Raw genomic sequence first — 17,230 nt, forward strand, 5'->3', positions numbered from 1 at the left:
GAGTACACATTACAAGCTAACACAGGATGGCCAAAATAATGAAGTTGTTTGGAGAAGAAATAGGTGCCCAGCCTTCCGAAAAGAGTGAGAAGTAACAGCTGAGGGACCAACACCGGGTGCAATTGTGAGCTGGGGAGCCCGCAAGTTCAACCGACTCCTAAGTCCCAAGCAGCACCCTAAGTTCCGCAGTGCCCTGGGGGCCCTGTCACCCCCTGTGGCGGCCTTCCTGAGCTTACCAGGAACCTGGTCAGACCCATTCAACAGTGAATGTTTGTTTTGCGATTTCTATGTACCTTCCAGCTCACCTCACTGGAGACAAACCAACAACAAAGTGTTGGTGTCTATCACGGGGGAATGCACCACTTTCTAAGTGAGAGGAGTCCATTTAAAGCTAAGGCAGCCGTGCTGCTGAGCAACAAGTACCAAACTACATTCTTAGAGCTCTCCTGTCAGGTCGCCCCTCCACACCAAACACCTGCAGGTATTTATAAAACACCCCCACACCACCTCAATATCTCAGTGATGACCCGGCACGAGCAATGCGGAGAGAGGCCTTGGGGAGAGGCAGCGGAAAAGGGTCAACTCGGTTCTCCCTGGATTAGGCCGCCCGGGACCCAGCGAGAGCAACGCAACGGGCTGGGAGGGGGGCCCTGGGGTCGCTCGGCCGGCAGCAGGGCAGACGCGGGCCGGGAGGGGAAGGGGCCTGGGAGGCCCGAGGGGCCCCGGCCTCCCTCCAAGGCCGCCCGCCCCGAGGTGGGCGCAGGCGGGCGCGGAGCTGGGCCTGCCGCGGGCCGGGCTGCGGGAGCGGGGTCCCCGGCCCCGATCTTCACCCGGCCTGCACCCTGACCCCCGCCGGGCCCCGCGCAGAGCCCCGCCCAGGCCTGCGCCCCGCGCCCCGCCGCAGCCTCGACCCCGCCCCGCCCGGCCCGCGCGCCCTCACCTCGGTGATGATGTCGTGCAGGTAGCGGAACGGGGGCTTGTTCAGCAGCTTCTCCGTCAGCGGCGGCCTCCGGATCACCTTGCCCAGCGCCTCCTGCGTCCGCCGCACCACCGCCGCGTTCATGGCGGCGCCTGCTGCGCGGCTGGCCGCCCGCGCCCCTCCGTCGGCCCGGCCGCGCCTCCGCCCCGGCCGCAACCGCCGCTCGCCGCCCGCCGCCGCCTCGGTGCCCCCGAACTCCCATCCCACAGTGCACCGCAGCGCACCACTGCGCCTGCGCGCGCCACCCGCCGCCCGTCGCCAAGGCCGCGCAGCCTTAGCAACGGACCCGCGCACGCGCGCGCGCGCCACCCCCTCAGCCGACGCCTGCGGTCCCGCCGCGTGACGGGTCGCACCCGTCGAGGGCTCCGGTGGACCCTCGGTCGTCGGAGGGCCCCAGAGGCACGACGCCCCGGTAAAACTGTGGGAGCACAGAACTTTCCAGTGAGCTCTGATTAGTCCCAGCCCCGGAAGGCCGAGGTCGGCGAGTGCCGAGGCCCAAGGCCCCCGACCGCCCGGCCCTCGAGTGAGCGCCGAGGCCGAGGCCCCCGACCGCCCGGCCCTCGGGTGAGCGCCGAGGCCCCCGACCGGCCCGGCCCTCGGGTGGGCGCCGAGGCCGAGGCCGAGGCCCCCCACCGGCCCGGCCCTCGGGTGGGCGCCGAGGCCGAGGCCCCCGACCGGCCCGGCCCTCGGGTGGGCGCCGAGGCCGAGGCCCCCGACTGCCCGGCCCACGGATGAGCTCCGAGGCCCCCGACCGGCCCGGCCCTCGGGTGGGCGCCGAGGCCGAGGCCCCCGACTGCCCGGCCCTCGGGTGAGCTCCGAGGCCCCCGACCGGCCCGGCCCTCGGGTGGGCGCCGAGGCCCCGACCGGCCCGGCCCTCGGGTGAGCGCCGAGGCCCCCGACCAGCCCGGCCCTCGGGTGAGCGCAGAGGCCCCCGACCCACCGGCCCTCGGGTGGGCCCCGAGGCCCCCGACAGGCCCGGCCCTCGGGTAAACGCCGAGGCCCCCCGACCAGCCCGGCCCTCGGGTGAGCGCCGAGGCCCCCGGCCAGCCTGGCCCTCGGGTGGGCGCCGAGGCCCCGACCAGCCCGGCCCTCGGGTGAGCGCCGAGGCCCCCGACCAGCCCGGCCCTCGGGTGAGCGCCGAGGCCCCCGACTGCCCGGCCCTCGGGTGAGCGCCGAGGCTCCCGACCCACCGGCCCTCCCGGGAGGCGCCGTTTCGCACCGAGGTGTCTTGGCCAAGTAACTGTTTTCTAGAGACCCCACTCCAGTTCCTAACAGGGATAATGGCGGGCGCGGGGGCTCACGCCTGTTATCCTCACTGAGACCCCAGGGAAGTCCGTCACACTTTTCCCCCAAATACCCAGCAAAAAGCTGTGGCTCAGGGGGCAGAGCGCCAGCCTAGACGGGCATAATAGAATACAGCGCCAGCCAGGACCGAAAATGCCAAGATACTGCAAAACAGCAAGAAGCTGGGCTGTAGGCACAGCTCAAGTGGGAGAATGCCACCCGAGCAAGCTTGAGGAAGCTTGAGGCCCTGAACTCAAAGCTCAGTACCATCAAGACAAAAAGGTTTTACGATTATTCTTCATTCTTCAAATACATCTAAATTTCTGCCTGGCATCATACTCCTCCTGTCTAAACTTCCTTTTAGTGTTACCTTTTGCACAGTTTTTCTGGCAATGAATGTTCTCATCTTTTTTTTTTTTTTAAATCTTTAGTACAAAGAGGTTTCCATTCAACATGTCAGTTTACATTGATCAATGCCACCCCTTCCATCTCCCCCCATCTCTCCCAATCAAAATGTATATACCGAACCTCTTTCTCCTTTTTTTTGTGGTGGTACTGGTGTGTAAATTCAGGGCTTTGATATTGCTAGGCAGGTGCTCTACCACTTGAACCACACTTCTAGTTCTCATCTTTTTTTGTGAAAATATCAAACTTTCACATTGGAAAGAATTCACTGTCCTCAAATTCACTATCCTCAAAATTTTATACAAATGACCAAGCTCAACTTAAGACAGGATACATGACTCATTAGAAAGTCCTAATTTACGATCATAGTTGCTTTCTAGGCTTTCCAGATCAACCTACGACCACTTCCAAAAAATTCATCCAAGTATATTTCTTTAAAAAGTATAGGAATCTAGCCAGGCTCTGATGGCTCACACCTGTAATCCTAATAACTCAAGGCTTAGATCTGAGGATCATGGTTCAAAGCCAGCCCAGGCAGTAAAGTCCATGAGACTCTTATCCCCAAATAACCACCAGAAAACTGGAAGTAGTGCTGTAGCTCAAAGTGGTAGAGCTCTAGTCTTGAACAAAAAAGCTCAGGGACAGTGCCCAGGCCTGAGTTCAAGCTCTACAACCAACACACACAAAAAATGTACAGGATTTTGGATTGACTATTGTTTGGTGTGTTGAGGTTGATGCTTGTGAGTGCATTGGCTTCTCAGCTTGCATAGTTTCTGAGTAGAAGTCATCTGTAGTTCCTTTTGGGCCTCTCACTTGTTCTGCTTGCTAACTCAGCTGGCACTTTACTAACTTGAACACTTTCAGCCCTGCTTTTTTTAATGATTATTTTAGAGATAGGGTCTCAAAGACTTTGCCAAAGCTGGCTTTGAACTTTGATCCTCTGGATCCAAGCCACTGCCGCTGCTGCCACCGCCTCCTCCTCCTCCCCCTCCCTCCTCCTCCTGTCGTGGGGCTTGACCTCTAGGCATGGGCACTGTCCCTGAGCTCTTCAACTCAAGGCTAGCACTCTACCACTTAAACCACAGTGCCACTTCTGGCCTTTTCTGTTTATGTAGTGCTGAGGAATCAATCCCAGGGCCTCATGCATAAGGGCAAGCACTCTACTGCTGAGCCACCTTCCTGGCCCCATGGATCACAACCTTCTGAGTGGCTAGGGTTACAGGCATAAACCCCAGTGCCTGGCTCAGAAGTCTTCTGTAACTCTAATCCTCCTCCTTCTGTTGTGTTCCTTGCTGCTTAAGATTTTATTTGTGTATATGTGTGCCAGTTCGGGGGTTTAAACTCAGGGCTTGGGCACTGTCTCTGAGCTTATGTCCTCAAGGCTAGTATTTTACCACTTGAGCCATACCTCCATTTCCATCTTTTTTGGTAGTTAATTGGAGATAAAAGACTTATAGACTTTCCTAGACAGGCTTTGAACTGCAGTCCTAGATCACAGCCTCCTGAATAGCTAGGATTATAGGTAACCACTAGCATGTCTACCTCAAGATTTTATTTTTATCATAGGGTTTTTAGAAGTTTGCCCAAATTGTACATTGATAGAAGTTTGGGGGAAAGGGAGGGGGGTTGTGTTTTTTTGTGGTGGCTTTTTGTTTTTGATTTGAATATAAATAGCAGTTTCTGCACCTGAAACTTACTTAGTTTCTTTTTGCGGTACTAGAGTTTGAACTAGCCTCCTGTTTGCTAGACAGGTGTTCTGCCATTAAGCCACCCCTCTTGCTCTTTTTTGCATTGGTTATTTTTCAAATGGGTCTGGGTCTGGCTTCCTGCCCAGACATGGTCATGGATTTATATCCTTCTGTTTTAAGCTGAGATAGCAAACCTGTATCACCATGCCCAGCTCCTTTTCATTGAAATGGAATCTTGGAAACTTTTCTCCAAAGCTCAATCCCCATCACAGCTGGTATGACAGGCATATATAACCGCACCAACTATTGGTTGAAACAGGTCTCTTCATGGTCAAAAAGAAATGCACTCATGGCTGGGAATGTGGCTTAGTGGTAGAGTGTCTGCCTAGCATGCATGAAGCCCTGGGTTCCATTCCTCAGTACCACATACACAGAAAAGGCCAGAAATGGTGCTGTGGCTCAACTAGTAGAGTGCTAACCTTGAGCAAAAGAAGTTCAGGGACAATGTGCAGGCACTGACTTCAAGCCCCATGACTGGAAAGAAAAGAAATATATTCTTTACCTGAGTTATGTAACTATAACCCCTCTGTACATCACATTTATAATAATTAAAAATATCTTTTTAAAAAGAGAGGTCTCAAAAAAAAAAAAAAAAAAAGAGAGGTCTCTTATGGGTGCCTGAGCTGGACTCAAACCTCGATCCTCCTGATCTCAGGGTCCCACTACCTAGAATTATAGATATGAGCCACTGGTGTCCAGTTCTGAAACATTTCTTCCTGCTTCATCCATCTCTTCCCCCACCTAACCTAAGGCTAATACTTATTTAGTTTCTATCATTATAATGATGCCTTTTCTAGTCTCATATAAATGGAAACATACCAATTGGTATTTTATATGTTTTTGAAATTCACTAATGCTGCTGCATCTATGAAAGTGCCATTCCTTTTCATGACTGAGTAGTATTCCACAGTACAATTTGTTTCTTTCTTCTCTAGTAGATGGACCCTTTGGTTGCTTTCATTTTTTATTATTTATGAATAATCCTTCTGTGTCCACTCTCACAGGAGTCTTTCTGTGAACTTAAGTTTTCGATTCTTTTGAGTTGGAGTTTCTGGGTTTTATGATAGTATGTTTAACTTGTCATAAGATTCTAAACCCCTCCCCCAAATTTGAGAAATTCCAAATTTGAGAAACCAATTTAAAATTAGTGTTCAATTTTTCTTATAAAATATATGTGAAAAAAAACTTTAAAAGTTATATAAGCATTGTTATGGGTTGAATTGTATACTAATGACTGTGACATTCTTTGAAAAATCACCAAGTTAAAATGAAGTCATTTGGATGGGAACCCAGAAACACCTCCTCAAGCCTATCTATGCCCCTTAGCCCTTTTTGGGGGGTGGGGGAGCAATTCCAGTTTTTCCCACAGCAGTGGAGAGCAAGGGTGCCCTCTGAGCATAAGTAGGCTGCAAAGGTCCTGAGGGCACAAGATCTGGCTGCAGTTCAGGAGTGCTAACCATCAGAGAACCTCCCCATCCCCCCACCTGCCCGGGCATCAGGGTTTATGAGAGAGCTGATATACGGCAGTGGGGGCACATATGCCCCCTGAGGCCTGACCTGAGGAAGGTGGGATAGAGTGGACACGTGTCCCTGGACACTGCAGCCTTGGGTGCATGCAAGATTCCCTGCCTGGCCATCCAGTGCAATGTCCGGGGTATCTGCACTACCCCTGGTCTGGCCACCCCTCCACACCGGAGGGAAAGAGCAGGTCCAGGAAGATGCAGTAAGGATTCTTGGGCCACTCCAGAGGTCATCCTGGAACCACCAACCCAGTTGTAGCCACTAACCTGAATACCCCAAGTTCCTCATGAATGCTCAGAAAGCATTGCGGAAAAGGATACAGAAGGTAGAAAAGTCATTCACAGAAAACCAGATGATTGATTGAATATCTATAAAGCAACCACAGAGGAAGTGTTGGAGACATAAAGGGTTGGGCAGGAGAGGTTTTTGAAAGAAACACTTTGCGAATGAATGAATGAATGAGATGATCGTGGCTATGACTCAGCCCAAGAGACAGAAGCCACAGAGCCAGGTGGTTTCCAGCACCAACCTCCACTTGTGGAGAGGCAGGCGGGAGGTGATCTTTCCAAGACAAAGGCCTGAGGAGGCTGAGTTGGCCCCACCCAGCAGCACATCTGTCAGGAGCCCAGGATGTGGGTCAGGCTTGGGGAACGGTGGAGGTAGGAGAAATAAACGCTGCAGTGGCTGGAAAAGGGGCAGGGGCCTCACCACTCACCAGCCCTATACCTACAAGAGCAGTGAAAATGTGTTAGGAGCCGGGCACCTGTGACTCATGCCTGTAATCCTAGCTACTTGGGAGTCTGAGAATGGTAGGATTGTAGTCCAAAGCCAGTCCAGGAAGAAAAATTTGCAGGCTCTTTCTTAAGACAGTAAGCACCTGTCATCCCAAGATGGGAAGCTGAGAGTGGGTCCAGGCCACCAGGGGTAGAAAAGCCCACGAGACTCCATCTCTGTGGAAGGGAAGCTGGATATGGTGGCTTGTGCCCGTTATCCCAGCAATGAGGGGAAGCCTCAGGCAGGGGCCTCTGTAGGAAGTGAGACCCTATTCTAAAAATGACAAGTATAAAGCAGAGCTGGAGGTGTGGCTCAGTGATAGAGCACCAGCCTGACAAGCACAAGGCCCTGAGTTCAAACCACCAGTAATATGGTAGCAACTGGCATATAACAATGGGGGATGTCCTCGTTAGTTTGCAATGTGGTTTAGTATTGATGTATCCCAAGTAAATCTGGGATGTTCTCTTTTGGGGGATGGGCACTGGGGATGGAGCTCAGGACCTAAGCTTGATAAGGAGGTGCTCTGCCCATGCAGCCATGTCCTCAGCCCCTTTTGCTTTTGGTTATTTTTCAGATAGAGTCTCACATTTTTGCCTGGGCTGGCCTCAGATGGGGATCCTCCTGTTGTTGTCTCTCAAGTAGGAATTACAGCTATGTGCCACTACATCCAACTGGGACATCCTTATACTGAATTTTTTTTTCCACTTCTTTATTTGAAGTTAAAACTGACCACCCTGAATGTTTATTTGCTTTATTTGGCAGCCCAGGCGTATCCACGGCAGGAAGTAGATGTGTGAGACCCAGGAAGCCGGGCAGAGGCAGATTTCTCCCACAAGGGGGCAGCCTTGCCTTCATCCGTGTCCTCAGCTAGCGTTACTAAAAAGGTTCAAGCCCCATGACCACCACCACCAACAAAAAAAAGAGCATGTCTTACACATCTGCAGACACAGGCCATACTACTTCTTCCTTTTCAATTTGAGAAGGATCTATTGATTTATATTGCCTTTGCCCTGTGAGGAGCCGCGCTGCTTTCCTGAATAGGAGTGGCCACACGGGCGTCCTGTTCTCATTCCTGCTCTCTCAAGCAAGCTTGCAGCTTTCCGCCATTGGGTACAGTATTAGCTGAGAGCTTGTCAGACATGGTGCTTTATCATGCAGGAAGCCATTCCTTCTCTTCCTTGTTGGTTGAGGGTTTTTGGTTATTTTTAATCACAACAGCATGATGATTTTTCTGGTATTCTTTTTGCATCCATTAAGATGAGCATATGATTTTATTCTGCATCTGTTAATGAGATTTATCACATTTATACATTTGCATAAGTTGTTCCATTTCTGTGCCCCAGGGATAAAACCCATATGGCTATGGTATGTGATCCTTGTAATGGACTGTCACATTTGGTTTACTGGTATTTTTCCTGAAGATCTCTGCATCTGTGCTCATCAGAGAAATATTATGATCATGATTGCCATGGTTGTTATAAGAAAGCCAGGATATTTGGATCCTGAAGAGTGTTTGTGTAGTGTCAAGAGCAGTTGCCAGGAGACTGGTGCTGACAAAGTTCCTGGCTGGAAGAAATGTGAATCCTGTTCTGTAACGGTGAGGGAGAGGGTTCTCAGTGTATGAGTTTTAACAGGCTTGTGATCAATACATTATGCTCTTATACATTCCCTTCTTCACCTGCACATGAGGTCTGTCATGTGCCCTGGTGCCACACTCACACCACACATATCACACACACACACACACACACACACACACACACACACACACAGAGCACCACATAAATGGAAGCTGCAGGGAGGTGCCTCGGCCTTGCTTTGACACAGGTATCAAGCAGGGAAGAAGCAGAGCTGGACCCTGGCACAGGTGCAAACCCACCTCAGTGCAGTGTGCTTTGGGGCCTTGCTTCTGACATCATCGTGTCTAACTTGGCACTCCAGGAGAGAGAGGAAGAAGGGAGGGAGAGAGAGGAGGAGGAGGAAGATGAGAGAGGAGAGAGAGACAGAGAGACAGAGACATAGAGACATAGTAAGTTTGAGGGAATCATCCAGGGTCAGCTTCTGTTGCTTGTGATGAAACTGGTGTTTCGGGTGAGCCTTTCTCCCTCTATTGACACCCGAGCCCAGTCATTGGAAAGTGGTTAGATTTGGAGGCAGGACCTTTCAAGACATGATTAAGGATAAATGAGGTAGGGTAGATAGCAGGCCAGAGCAGACACGGAGGAGAAGATGCCATGCTAAGCTGAGAGGGAGGCTTCAGAACCAAGACAACCCTGCCACCTCCTGGATTGGGGACTTTGGCCTCCAGGTCAAAGAGCAAAGGCATTTCTGTCAGTGGCAAGAGGAAGGGAGGGCTCCCAGAAAAGCAAGTCATCTGCCCAGGACAGTGTGGGACTGAGCTCAGCCTGGTGAAGGTGGTGCCTCAAGACAGCTCTGCGGAACCAGCTCGGCTTCTGAGGAACTCCAGGACAGGATCGCAGCCCAGGTGCGTGTCACTAGAGCTCAGTAGGTGTTTGGAGAGAGTACCTCACATAAGAAATAACTGCCACTTATTTCTTGAGACCTTTCTGTGTGCCTCAGTCTCCCAAGTGCTGAGATTACAGGGGTGCATCGGTATACTTGGCTTAAAAGTATTTTTTAATAATGACATTCATTTCATTTTATTTTCATATTTTGTTGGTCATGGGGTTTGAACTCTGAGCCTGGGCACTGTCCCTCAGCTCTTCAGCTCAAGGCTAGCACTCTACCACTTGAGCCACAGCACCACTTCCGGTTTTCTGAATAGTTTATTGGAGATAAGAATCTCACAGACTTTTCCTGCCCCGGCTGGCTTTGAACCATGATCCCCAGATCTCAGCCTCCTGAATAGCTAGGATGACAGGCGCGAGCCACCGGTGCCTGTGACATTCATTTTATGTGATGGGACTTGGAGCTTTGTTGATTGGCATATATGTCATATATGCAGGTACCCAGTGCTATTTGCTAAATGCTCACTAGTGTGTGCTCTTATAAAAATGATCTTTCGCGAGGTAAGCCAAGAGCAAAGAGACAAACGGTACATGGTCTCCCTGATAAGTGGATGCTAAATCCAAAATGTTAGGTGATACGACAAAATTAACAGGACTTAAGAAACAAAGAACTCCCACTCATCTGGTCGAACCACTGCTAAATATCCCCATGCTGCTGATCACATGTATGGTGTATATGTGTACACCATTATATGTTATAGACTGTGATAGACAAGTTGCTCCAGGAAAGTTAGAATGAACTTGTGACTTTAAATGAGCATCATTATTCCACAATACTGTGAAATTTGGGAAATTATGTAATCACTTAATCACAATTTAAAAAAAAAAAAAAAGAACGTTGGGGAAGGTAGGGAGGGAAGGGATAGTAGGGGAAAAACAATGGAGGGGGTAACAATGCTCAATAGGAAGTGTACTCTTTACCTTGCTCATCTAGCTGTAACTCTCTGTATAGTATCTTTACAATAAAAAAATTTTAAAAATGCTCTTTCTGCAGAGCACAGTGGCTCATCCAGGATCTGTGCAGAAATCTAAGCTCCACAGGACAATTGCAGTTTCAAGCCTGGGGGAAAAAAGTTTGAGAGACCCTATCTCAACCAAAAAAAGGTTGGGGATAGTGGTATATATCTGCCATCCCAGTTATATAAGAAATACAAAGCAGAGGACCAAGGTCCTCTAGGCAAAAAGCAAGAACCTATTTGAAAAATAACAAAAGCAAAAAGGGCTGGGGCAAGGCTCAAGTGGTAAGTAGCCTCCCTAGCAAGCATGAAAGCCCAAGTTCAAACCCCAGGAACACACACACACACACACACACACGCATGCCCACATGCACTCTTTTCAAAGGGCCCTTAATAACTCAGTTCCTTTTTCCACAATTCTAAATGAAATAAGAAAGTGGTAATGTGTTTTATACAGTATGATCTCTGGAGCACAGGGGGAATGTGTGTGTGTGTGTGTGTGTGTGTGTGTGTGTGTGTGTGTGTGTGTGTGTGTGTGTGTGTGTGTGTGTGTGTGTGTCTATGGAACACAAGTCCAGTACTTTTAGGGTTTTAGAGATTACACGAGTCTTGAGGCTATTTGATACTTTTCTGCATCTTTATTTTTCATTTATAATTTAGATTTCATTTTCAACAAGTAATATTTCAATTTTTTAAAGGTTAAAATTGTTAGAGGAGACTCAGGTTAGGGCAGGCCGTGAATGGGGATTACTTGTGGTAAAATGCCTGCCGGGCCCAGGGTTCCGAGGCAGTGCGCAGCCTCTGGCAGGGCCATCTGAGCCTGAGCCTGGGGACTGGGGCAGGCCCGGTCCTCTGGGGCAGCCTTTCTGAGTCCACTGTGCAGCTTTGCGCATGTTTGGGCTTGCCAGTCCTCTGTTGCTGCCCCAGGTGGTGAAGAATTCACACACTGGACACTCCGAAGTCCCCTCCCCTCTCCCCCCTACCTAAAGCCTGAGTGCAGGGAAAACTAGATAAAGCCCAGTGCTCCTGTGTGTCGTAGACCAGGAGTACAGGACCTAGAGATCTGACAGGGCCCAGGCCCCCTAAAGATAGACCTAGGATCCCTTGTTCAAGGCATGTGGTAGGAGTGAGGGACACAGCAGACCTTCTCTTTGCTCTGGGGGCATGCTCTCAAATACAGCCAAGAGTCAGCAGGTGTTAAAGTCCCAAACAAATGTTTTACAGAAGAGCCTGCTTAACTTGGTGCTGTTATCCCTTTCTAGGAATTAGTTTCCACATGTCAGCTGGGGCATGGAAATGAGCTTGGTCATTTCTTCTAGAATGGGTGGCCACAGGCAGGCAGATGGGGGGGGATGGAGAGATGCTCCCATGCTTTCACTAGAAGATGCCATGTCCCAGAAGGCTGGGCCGGGCCTAGAGCAGCCTCCCCTGCCCTGCCCTGCCCTGCCCTGCCCTGCCCTGCCCTGCCCTGCCCTGCCCTTGTGAGCCACACACCAGCCTCAGACAAGCCACCAGGCCTTCAGGGAATTCTCCTGCCTCCACATTCCCACCCGCCACCCCCACATCTTGATAAGTCCTGCTGACTTCAAGGCCCTCTGTCAGAGGCTGCTGGGCTGCCTGGCTCCCCCAAGTCTGTGCTCCAACAGGAGGTATGTAGGTCTCTTCTGGCTCAAATGCAGGACTCTGAGGATCCTAAAGTCTCCTTGTAGCACCCCAGGAACATAGTGAGGGAATGGGTGGGTGGATGGATGGATGGATGGACAGACAGAAGAGATATTAAAGCAAGAGCAGCCTGCACCACTGTAGAAAATGCTTTAGTATGCTACCAGATGCCCCACTGGACGAAGGTGCTTTGTGGTCACCACTGCCAGGCCCATGGGTCCTGGTGGGGTCACGGCTACGCCCAGCTCTGGGGACACTTAGCCAAAAGCTGCTACCACGGTCCCTGCCCTCCAGGGCAGCTCACCTGGCAGCAATCCATAGGACTCAATTCACTTTCCCAGGGAGTGGAGGCAGATGCTGTCAGAAGGGAAGAGGCACTCTAAACTGAGACTTTGAAGTGAAATCACCACTAGCCAGCTGGACTGAAGTCTGGGAGTGCTGCTGAGACACAATCATGCTGCCATCATGGTGGTGAGGTGGGATGGGTTACCAGCAGGGGGCGCCATCCTAATGGATGTGGACTGTGGAATCTGGTGGAGGAAGGAAAGGCTCACAGAGGCCTAGGATGATGACATTGCTGTAGTACATTAACAAAGTTGCAACTTGGAGCCAAAGAAGGCAAACGGCTGAGGATCATTCTCCAAACGAACTACAAGGTGGTGGCGCTGCAGAGAGGGCTCCATCCTCCCACAGGAGGTTGGCCATGCTCAGGCTCCTGATTGAGAAGCAATGGGACAGTGAGCCTGGGAAGGGAATTTGGGGATGGATGCTCTCATACATCTAGAAATCCCCAGATGGTCCCAGATTGTCCTGGCCTTCCTCAGTGCCCCCTCCTGTCCATGGCCAAGGTCAGTGTCAGTGCTAGCCTTTTTCTCACAGACCATGGAGAAGCTGGACAACAGGATCTACCCAGTCTCCCCCTCCAGACATCATACCAACAAATCAAGTTACATGACCTCCCTAGGACCTGCTGAGCCACTAAAGCAGAAGAGAATGTCCAAGGAGCTTTTGGACTGGCCATGAGCCAGAAGAGCGCACTGGAGCCAGCACCAAGGCTCCCAGGACACTGAGCCAGGGGGGCGGGACACGAGGTAGGTGAGAATGCTACAGCAGTGGGTCCTTGCTCAGGTCTTTAATCCTAGCTACTCTGATCTCCAATTAATCAGCAAACACTTGGAAGTAGAGCTGTGGCTCAAGTGGTAGAGTGCTAGCCTTCAGTGAAAAGGCTAAGGGGCAGCGCCCAGGCCCCATGCATACATGCGCACCCGCACCCGCACCCACAAAGATGGTCAGCGTTACAAATTGAGCAAGTACAAATCAAAACTATAATGAATTCCACTTCATACCCATTAGAATGGCAAATATGAAAACAGAAAATAAACCAGTGTTGGTGAAATGAAGACAAACTGGAATCCTGTCAACTGCTGTTGAAATGTAAAGTGGTGCATTTGCTGTGGCAGATGGTCTGGTGGCTCACACCTGTAATCATAGCTACTACTCAGGAAGCTGAGATCTCAGGATCATGGTTCACAGCCATCCTAGGCAGGAAAGTTGGTGAGACTTTTATTTCTGATAAACTACTCAAAAAAGCAGGAAGTGGCTCAAGAAATAGAGGACTAGCCTTGAGAAAAAGAATCTCAGGGACAGCACCCAGGCCCTGAGTTCAAGCCCCAGCATTGACACCAAAAAAAAAAAAGGAAAAAGAGTCAGATGTGGTAGTTCATACATATAATTCTAGCTACTTAGGAGTCAGATGTGGTAGTTCATACATATAATTGTAGCTACTTAGGAGGCTGAAATCAAGATGATTGTGGTTTGAGGCCAGGTAGGGCAAGTAGTTCTCAGCCAGCCTCAACAATATAAAAAGCTGCTTGTGGTAGTTTTTGCCTTTCATCCCAGCTACACAGAAAGCATAAGTAATGGATTGAAATCCAGGCTGACTTTGACAAAGCATGAGACACTATCTCAAAAATAAAGCAAAAAAGGGCTGGAGTCAGGGCTGAAATGGTAGAGCACCTGATTAGCAGGCTCAGAATACTGAATTCAAACCCCAGTACTGCAGAAAGAAAAGAAAGAGGAAGGAAGGAGAAAGAAAAAAGGAAAGAAGATGTAAGAAAAAAGGGGTGTAAAAAGAAATTTAAAAGAATTAGCATATAACCCTTCTTTCCTTTTTTCCTTCCATCCTCTTTCTCTCTCTCCCTTCCTTCTTTCCTTCTTCCTCTCTTTCCTTCCTCCCTCCCTTCTGTGTTTATTCAGGGAAGAATTGACAATCAAATCTCAGAGAGCTCTGTACACCCATTCATGCAGCTCTGTTCACAATAGCCCAAAGGTGGAGAGCAAGGAAGTGTCCAGCAAGGACACATGGATACGCAAAGTGGTCATCCATACAGTGAGGTGTCTACCTCTAGGAGGAAATTCTAATGCGTGCAACCACATGGGTGCGCCATGGTATGTAAGCCAGTCACAGAGAAGACCATTACCACATGATTCCACTTCTAAGCTTATATGTAACTAGTAGCTAGGATTATAGGTATGAGCTAACTGCTCTGGGCTCACCATTTTTTTTGGGGGGGGGGAGGGGTCCGGTTGTGAGGCCTGAACTCTAGGCCTGGGCGCTGTCCCTCAGCTCTTCAGCTCAAGGCTAGCGCTCTACCACTTGAGCCACAGCGCCACTTCCGGCTTTTTTCTTTTGCTTATGTGGTGCTGAGGAATCAAACACAGGGCCTCATGCATGCAAGGCAAGCGCTCTACCACTGAGCCACTTTCCCAGCCCCTGGGCTCACAATTTTTTAAATAAGAAAATCACACTGAACTTCAGGGGCTCATAGTAGTAATCCTAGCTACTCAGGAGGCTGAGAGCTAGAGGCTTGAAGTTCAAATCCATTCCAGGCAGAAAAGTTCACTAGATTTCATCTCTAAAATAATCAACAAAAAGCAGAGCTGGAAGATAGCTCAAATGGTAACATTACAACTGAACAAGCAAGCTGAGTGAATGTGAGGCCCTGAGTTCAAATCCCAGTGTCAACAAACAAACAACCACCCAATGCCTAGGGAGGCAAGATGATTAATTCCTTTTTGTAGAAGAGAACACAGAGGCCTAGGACCTCTTCCAGCATGGCGTGGCTGGTCTGGGGCTGGGCAGCGCTCCCAGGACCACACTGTGCCCCTGAAGTCAGTCACTCCTGGCCAGCTGGAACATTCTCCTTACATGATCCCACAGGAGGGGAACGCGGCCACTGCTGGCTCTTACTGAGCCAGAGATGGGGCGTGTTTCCTCAGAAAGAAAACAGTTGTCTAACAATTTAGGCCATTCTCTTTGTTTGCTCCAAATAGATGGATGTTGTATGTGCCTCGCAATTGTTATAAATTTAGGACATGCACTGAGAAGAAAGCAGAGCTGCTGTGTGCTGGAGACAGCTGGAGGAGGCAAGCCAGCCCTGGGCCCTTGAAGGAGGAGGGTGTATGTTCCAAGAGGGAAGTGATTGCCCTTATCATAAGTGCAGTGAAATTTATGACCAAAAATTTAAGCTGGGTGCTGGCTTACATTAATCAGTCTGGAGTAGTTTGCCCCACGAAAATCCTGTAGTACAGGTTTTCATGTTTTCTAATGCCCTACCATTAATTTATACCTCTGAGAGGGAAAGGGAGGGCTGGGTCTGGACATGGCCTGTGATCCCACTTCCAAGCATGGTGCTGCTCAGCTGCTCAGTACGAAGCATCACAGCTCCTGGGAATTACAGGCTCACACCTGTCATCCTGGCTACTTAGAGGCTGAGATCTGGGGATTGCTGTTCAAAGCCAGCCTGGGTAGGACATTCTTACCTCCAGTAAACTACCGAAAAGCCAGAAGTGGAGCTATGGTTCAAGTGATAGAGCTCTAGCCCCAAGCAAAAATGCTCAGAAAGAGCGCCCAGGAACTGAGTTCAAGCCCCAGAACCAGCACGCACACACGCACACACGCACACGCACACACACACACACACACACACACACACACACACACACACACAAATTGATTTCACTTAACTGGGCCTCACGGGGCTCACAGCTAATGCCAAGTCTTATCATTTTGCCACTTGAAATGAACACGGGCCTGGCACCTGTGTGTGCACGGGTTCATTGGAGATGGGCAGGGCCAGGGCAGAGTTCATTGCTGGTCCCAACAAACCCCAGGTCCTAGTGGGGCAGGGAGGACGCTAGGCATTCAGGGTATTCCCATTGTCCACTACTGGTCTGTGTCCACAGAGAGATTTCTGTTTTGGCTGAGGAAAAGGAAGGCACGACCTTTGGAATTTTCCAGGAAGAAAGGAGGTGAGATGTCACTGGAGGGCCCTGGTGAAGCCTTTCTGCCACCCGCCAAGATGCCACACGTCTCTAAAGCACACGTCCTGCACAGCGGGGCACCAGTTGCTGGGCTCCCATACAAACCCAACAAAGCCATTCGGATGGCTACAAAACACCATGGTTGAAAATGGGTCAGTCTTTCCATGTCAGTGGGGATGGGGTCCCTGGTGACACACACACACACACACACTTCGCGCACTCCTGCCATACTGCACCCAGCCTAGGAGGCCTTTCCAGAGCTGCTCACGTCTGTGCTTCTCCATACACTAAAACTGTGAGCTCAATAGGCCGCTTTTCTTTACAAGCTATTAGCCTTAGGGTTTTTTCTTTTTTCTTTTAGTAAAAGAGAATGGAATCATACAGACGGGTGAAGCCTATCCTTTGGGAAAAGAGGAGGTAATTATTATTTTGAATTAGTTCCAAATTGATGTGAAGAAGACTCCTAAACCTGTAAGTGACCCAAGGTAACATAATTTAATTCACAAAGATTAAAAAAGAAGCTTCCATGCTATCCAGGGATAGGATGCCGTTAGAAGCTGCCTTAGAGAGGTACCTAGATGAGGAGTTGTGGGTTTTAGAATGTCACAGTCCTCATAGTGGCTGAAGAGGAGGACACAGAGGAAGAATGAGGAAAAGATTGGAAAGCCATTTGAGCCTCAAGTTACCGCAATGCCTAGACACTGGCAGAGAGTGACAGACGGGGAACAGGTAAAGCCTTTTTGTGTCATGTGACAGCCAGGACTACCCACCAAAGATTAAACCTAAAAAATAAATGAATAAAAGTTGAATTAAAAATGGTTGTTTTGGCCAGTTGTCAGTGGTTCATACCTGTCATCCTATCTACTCAGGAGACTGAGATCTGAGGATCACAGTTCAAAGCCAGCCCAGGCAGGAAACTCTGTGAAACTCTTATCTCCAATAAACCACTCAGAAAACCGGATGTGGTGGTGTGGCTCAAGTGGTAGAGAGCTCTTCTTGAGCTGAAGAGCTGAGGGACAGCGCCCAGGCCCAGAGTTCAAGCCCCATGAC

General features: G+C 50.2%; 1 protein-coding gene across 8 annotated transcripts in view; it reads right to left on the reverse strand.

Annotated features, from left to right (window-relative positions):
* The window catches only part of Traf3ip1 (TRAF3 interacting protein 1), a 68,632-nt gene extending 67,524 nt beyond the window's left edge, over window positions 1-1,108 (reverse strand). For all 8 annotated transcript variants that reach the window (XM_042702346.1, XM_042702345.1, XM_042702344.1 and 5 more), the window contains exon 1: window positions 941-1,108. In XM_042702346.1, the coding sequence (XP_042558280.1) occupies window positions 941-1,063 (123 nt within the window). In that variant the 5' untranslated portion in view covers window positions 1,064-1,108. The remainder of the gene's footprint in view (window positions 1-940) is intronic.
* Between the last annotated feature and the right edge of the window lie 16,122 nt (window positions 1,109-17,230).

The sequence above is a fragment of the Dipodomys spectabilis genome, unplaced genomic scaffold (assembly GCF_019054845.1).
Source record: "Dipodomys spectabilis isolate Male_0828 unplaced genomic scaffold, ASM1905484v1 ptg000321l, whole genome shotgun sequence".
NCBI lineage: Eukaryota > Metazoa > Chordata > Mammalia > Rodentia > Heteromyidae > Dipodomys > Dipodomys spectabilis.